The 6,259-nt window shown below is 40.3% G+C and overlaps 1 protein-coding gene across 1 annotated transcript; it reads left to right on the top strand.

The window, feature by feature from the left end:
• Positions 1-3,642: 3,642 nt before the first annotated feature.
• Positions 3,643-5,372, top strand: LOC143602539 (uncharacterized). Its single transcript, XM_077079607.1, has 2 exons — positions 3,643-3,876; positions 3,981-5,372. The coding sequence occupies exons 1-2, from the start codon at positions 3,643-3,645 to the stop codon at positions 5,370-5,372; spliced, it is 1,626 nt and encodes a 541-aa protein (XP_076935722.1).
• The last annotated feature ends 887 nt before the right edge of the window (positions 5,373-6,259 follow it).

Below are 6,259 nucleotides of genomic sequence, written 5' to 3'. Positions count from 1 at the left end.
CATTCCTATATATCATATCATTCACATAAGGCATACACTTATCTCTTAGGATAAGCGTATTAACAAACATATCGAGTATGCACACAGCCCCGAAAACATAACACATAAATGGGGCTAGAAACTCACCTGAACTCTGCTTCTGTTTCTGATAGCTGTAAATCCCTTCTCTTAACTGGGCTCGGCTGACTGAACAAGTTACACGTATCAATTAACTATCACCTCTCATAACGTATTTCTATCTTTATATGACCCACAACGAACGGGGGTCCGGGGCAGCGCCCCTGGCAGCGGGGTCTAGGGGCGGCAGCCCCTAGCAGGGTCCAAGGGGCAGAGCCCCTGGCTGGGGTCGAGCTGCCAGGTCAGCTTGGAAAAATTTTATTTCCATTAACTGTCTTAACACATTTCCCATTGGGTTTTTAATTTATTTTCTAAACGAACTTCACTTCAGGCGAAGTTAAACCTTAGGCGAACTTGGCTTCAGGCGAAGTTAACCCTCGGGCGAACTTGGCTTCAGGCGAAGTTAAACCTTAGGCGAACTTGGCTTCAGGCGAAGTTAAACCTTAGGCGAACTTGGCTTCAGGCGAAGTTAAACCTTAGGCGAACTTGGCTTCAGGCGAAGTTATCCTTGGGCGAACTTGGCTTCAGGCGAAGTTAAACCTTAGGCGAACTTGGCTTCAGGCGAAGTTATCCTTAGGCGAACTTGACCGTAGGCGAAGTTAAACCTTAGGCGAACTTGGCTTCAGGCGAAGTTATCCTTAGGCGAACTTACGCTTGAAGGCGAAGTTACGCTTGAAGGCGAAGTTCATCAGGCGAACTTAATCTTGCAGGCGAAGTTATCGCGCTGCAGATCTGTTTGCCCATAACTCCTTCGTTTCTTAGCCAAATAACTCGATTTTGGTACCCACGGAATCGTATGATCAGCGCCTACAAACCCCAACCATCAAATCGGCCTAAAATCGACGTTTTAGGGGTCCGATTTGGGCAGTAAGGTTTCGGGTCCGGTTAACCCGTCAAATCCTAACCATTTTCAGTAATATTAGCTTTGCGGGATTAGTTCTTACCTTACCAACTCAGATCTATCAACAAATCTCGGGTCTCGGCTTCGAATCTTGATCGGTTAGAATGTGTGTGTTTTGAGTGTGTATGGAGTGTGTGTTGGGGAGTTGGTGAGAAATGAGATATTTTGGGATTTTGGGGGTATTTATATCCCTAAAATCCCATTCTCATTTAACCCATCTCAATTAACCCAGGTCCACAACCCACATCCATTACCCAACACTAGCCCGACCCATACCAACTCCTATTATATTATTTATTTCCTGATAACCCGAGTAAACTTTCCATCTATTAATAAGTAATATAACTAATATTACCTTAGAAATTTCGGGATGTTACAAAACCCGAGTTATCGGGACGCCTAGCCAAATGGGCAATTGAGTTGGGGGAATACGCGATAAAGTATAAGCCAAGACCAGCCATAAAGTTTGTCAGTTCCATCAACACACGTTTATATACAATTCTTTTTATTACTAATATTAATTTAAAACCAATTTGAATTACAGCTAACCACTTTCCTTCATACAATCAAATCCCGCTAGTAATATAATATCAACATACCAGATTTAGTGTCAGTTTTTTGGGTTTTGGATTCATGTTTTTTGTTTTGTTTCTGTCCAGTTACAGTTTATTCGGTTTTTGGTTTGGGTTTGCTTTAAGTCTTTTAGTTTTATTTAAATTTGGTTTCAACTTATTCGGTTTTGTTTCAGCTCAAGTTTCGTTTTTTCCGGTTTCTTATTTCTATCGATTTTAGTTTTGATTTTGATTGTTTTGGTTTTTGGTTTAGTTTCAGTTCGTTTTGTTGTTGGTTTAGTTTCAGTTTCAGTTTCATTTTTTTAGTTTCATCATTGTAAAACAATTGAATTGTTAAAATACAATACAGTAGTTGCGTACCTTTCCAGCATAAAGATCAATCTTTCCGAGAGCACCACTGACATATCCAAAATCGGCATTGACCGTCTCCCGGGCTCGTTAACTATGCAGCCCATAATTGCAATCTGTCACAAAAAACAAGTGACATTTATTTGTTTGAATGTATGAATTTAAACAACACTCAATGTTATTTAACCAGCATCAGTTTGATGATTACCGAAACACCAGGCAAATGTGTTGTTTTTTCTCTAATTTATGCACTTATCACTTGAAGATCAAAGAGTAAGATAGAATCTACGGTTGCAAGATCCTAAATAAAGCAAACACCACATATTCTGAGCTAACAAATATTGATAAGATTTTATAAATAAATGTAACAGAGAATAAACTTGAGAATAAACTTGAACCGACCTTAAATGGCATACCGAGCACAAGTTTTGCAGCTAATGATTTATAAAAAAGCTCAGGTGACCGGATAAAATAAGGATTTATAAAAGAATATATATGATATTATGATTAAAACAAATTAACATTTTGTAAAAAAGATAAATAACCTTTAGTTGATCCAGAGTAACAGACATCATACAAGTTTAAGCATATTATTATTATATGAACAAACATTATGAATTTATAAAATAATAAAAAGTAGCATGAACAATATCATGACATGAAGAAGTGTCCCAATGCCAATTGCAGATTTCATACGCCTATCTTCACCTTCACCAGCTTCAGTATTGACAGATATATCACTTTTTTGTTTAGTTATTCTCAAATCAGCATAACACCACTACATATAAACAACTGAAACCCAAAAACTATCATCGAAAACCAGAATTTAATATAATATGTCAACATGACACCCAAAAAAAGGTAAGTTAGCATCAATGGTACCTTATTTAAATCATGGAATATTGGATTTTAATAATCACTATTGAATGGTATTGGCCGATAATAATCCCTATTCATTTTATCGCCACTAGTGGTCCCAAATTCAAAAAAGTTGGCCCCCAATGGTCCCCCGTTAAAAAGGACTTAACAGCATTATATTTTTTTCCGAATTTCAAACTAACTTTTTAGGGCTATTAATCGGAAGGAAGATACGAGTCGAATGATATAAAACTTAGCTCCAAACAATTATCTAAACGACTTAATTTTGGTTAGTTGTAAGTTCAAACACCTGAATTGAAGAATTGCTTCGTCATTTTGAAGCACTGTTTCGAACTAAGTTTTACATCAATCGACTCGTATCCTCCTAACGATCAAAAGCCCTAAAACATTTGTTTGAAATTTAGAAATAACTATAACGCCGTTAAGTCATATTTAACGGGGGACCATGGAGGGCCAACTTTTTTGAATTTGGGACCGTCAGTGGCGATAAAATGAATAGGGATTATTATTGGCCAATACCATTCAATAGGGATTATTAAAATCCAATATTCCTTAAATCATTAACCAAGGTTGTGACCCGACCGAAAACGGCAATCTGTAGAAACCTAAGTGAAGATTACAATATAAACATCCAAAAAACACAAAACAACAAGCGAAGGATAGGTCAAAGAAAGAACCTGCAGTTAAGCCGGACACACAAAAAAAGTTGCAAATAGGTTTGTAAATGCGCACCACCGAGACGGGTCGTTGGCTATGCTTACCGTCGATTTTTCGAATGCCTTTAACCTTGTGGATATAACTGCTCTTTTAAATGAGGTAAGGAAAATGTGTCCATCCATCTCTGCTTGGGTTGATTTTTTATACGGGCAACCAGCTAGGCTTTATGTGGGAAATGATAATATTTGGTCTTCCACAGGGGTTCAGCAAGGGGATCCCTTAGGGCCTCTCGTGTTTGCTCTTGTTTTACACCCCCTTGTCCACCGAATCAGAGATCGTTGTAAGCTTCTTTTTCACGCCTGGTACCTGGATGATGGGACCCTTATTGGAGACGCTACTCAGGTTGCCAAGGCTTTAGACATCATCAGAGTGTAGGGCCCCTCTTTGGGCCTCCTTCTCAACATAAAAAAACTGAAGTTTTTTGGCTTACATGTGATGGGGCGAAGACTCAAGAGGGTTTATTTCAGCGGGAGATTGGTAGGCCGGTGCATGGTGTGAAACTTTTGGGTGGTGCTGTCAGTAGAAACGAGGAGTTTATTAGTGGCTTGGCCCTCAAAAGAGCAAAACGTGCGGTTGAGCTGATGGAATACCTCAAAGGCCTTCGTGACCCTCAAAGTGAACTCCTCTTGCTTCGTTCGTGTATGGGGGTCGCTAAACTACTGTTTGGGCTTAGGACGTGTCAGCCTTCCTATGTCGGAGGAGCCGTCTCTGTTTTTAACACGGGTCTTCGAAAAGCGATCGAGGACATTGTTGTTTGTGGTGGTGCCTTTTTTGGGGACCTCCAATGGAGGTTAGCTTCCCTCCCAACCCGTTTTGGGGGTCTTGGGATTTGCTCGGCCGAGGATGCCTCTTCCTACGCTTTTGTGGCTTCAAGGGCCCAATCTTGGGCTCTTCAAGACCACATCCTACGGGAGTGTGGGGGTGGGTTGTTTGACTCTGATTATAGGGGTGCGTTGGATACCCTGCATTATTCTCTTCCTGATCTTGATCTTGGCGGTTTCGACTTTAAAGACACCGCCCCTCCTAAAGCCCAGAAAATTTTGGCGAATGCCTTATATGGTGAAATCGTCAAGACAGTTGAAGAGAAGTTCGCTTTGTCCCCGCGACAGCGAGCCGTGTTTGAGTGTTTACGTGCCCCTCACGCTCTGGATTTCCTGTCAGTTGTTCCCATTGAAGGTTTAGGTCAATGTATGTCGCCAGTGGAACATCGGGCCATCCTCAAATACCGGTTGATGGTACCCCTTTTCCCGGTGGATGACCCGTGTCCCGTATGCCGAAAGGCTTGTTTGGATTCTTTTGGGGAGCATGCAGTCCATTGCAAAGAATTACCAGGCTTTAAATATCGACATGATCTAGTTCGAGATGTGCTTTACGACGTCCTTAAGCGGGCCGGGATCTCGGCAAAAAAGGAAGCCCCGGTGAACTTCTTAACCGACCCTTTAGATGGGAGATCAACCCTACGACCCGCTGACATTCTTGTTTTTGGATGGGAAAAAGGGAAGCACGCGTGCGTTGATTTGACAGGTGTGTCCCCCCTCGTTGGGCTACGGGACCATGGGTTTGTGGTGGTTCATGCGATAAACAAGGCAGAGGTGGGTAAAGTAGCTAAGCACGAGAAAGCTTGCCTTGAGAATCAGCACGTGTTCATACCGTTTGCTTTTGACACCTTTGGCGCTCTCGGCCCTGACGCGGTTCAGTTCCTTAAGCGGGTTCAGCAGGTGGTCAGCAGTAACTCCGCCCATGCTAAAGGGAACGTTGTGTTTAGTAGGGTAGGGTTTGCTATTCAGAAGGGGGTAGCGGCGCAGCTTGTTGCCCGTCTATCTGCCGTTAGTCTGTAATCGTCCCGGTGTAAAACAGAGAATCTAAATTGTTGATGATAGTAACCCTAAACCATACACCTATTGCACAAAAATGAAATTAGAAGCTTTGCAATAATAAACAAACAAACATGAATTAAAAGGAATTGATTAGGATTTCACCATAGCTTGATTGCAATTGAAGGTTGGCAAATATAATCTTCTGAAACATGAGAAAATAAACACAAATTACTTATTGATTTCAAATAACCCTAACAATCGGTTGTATGAAATGTAAGATTACCTATAATCATTTATCGGTTGTGGGCATAGAAGGAACCTTGGTTACTGAAGGAGGGTAGGAGTTGTGGTTATATTTGTAAGGGTTAACGATGACTGAAGATACGTCTTCAATTGATTTAACGTTTCAATCGATGAAATTAGTGCCAACAGTCGGCGTTGAATTGAATTCGCCGGAAAATATTATGAATACGTTGGAGACCTTAATGGACATTGAATATTAGGGCGTCTTAAGAAAGAGAGTGAGGGGAGAAAAAAGGTTGGCTATATGTATTATAATGTAATATAGATATATTCTAATAAAAGCCTACCATTTTTGCCACTTGTCAATACCATAACACTTCTCACCTTTTTTCAACCAATTTTCATACATGGTCTTTGTTTTCTAAGTCATTTCAATATATGACATTAGAATTATAGGTTTATTCCAACTAAATCCATTACTACATATAATAAGTATTCTCCATATGGATTGACAATAGACGATTAGTGAATTTTGAGGTGTTAATTAAAGTGTTTATTATGGTTTATATTCAAAATAATAAACAATAAACATTCGCTCCATAATATGTGGAATGAGAACAATCGACTTGGACTAAATTCTGATAACGTCAGTGACTAAGGCTTAG

The sequence above is a fragment of the Bidens hawaiensis genome, unplaced genomic scaffold, assembly GCF_021521415.1.
Source record: "Bidens hawaiensis isolate Kalapana, Puna unplaced genomic scaffold, B.hawaiensis_p1.1 tig00059124_1, whole genome shotgun sequence".
NCBI lineage: Eukaryota > Viridiplantae > Streptophyta > Magnoliopsida > Asterales > Asteraceae > Bidens > Bidens hawaiensis.
The sequence above is the reverse complement of the archived record's forward strand: the minus strand, read 5'-3'. Positions and strand labels throughout refer to the sequence as shown.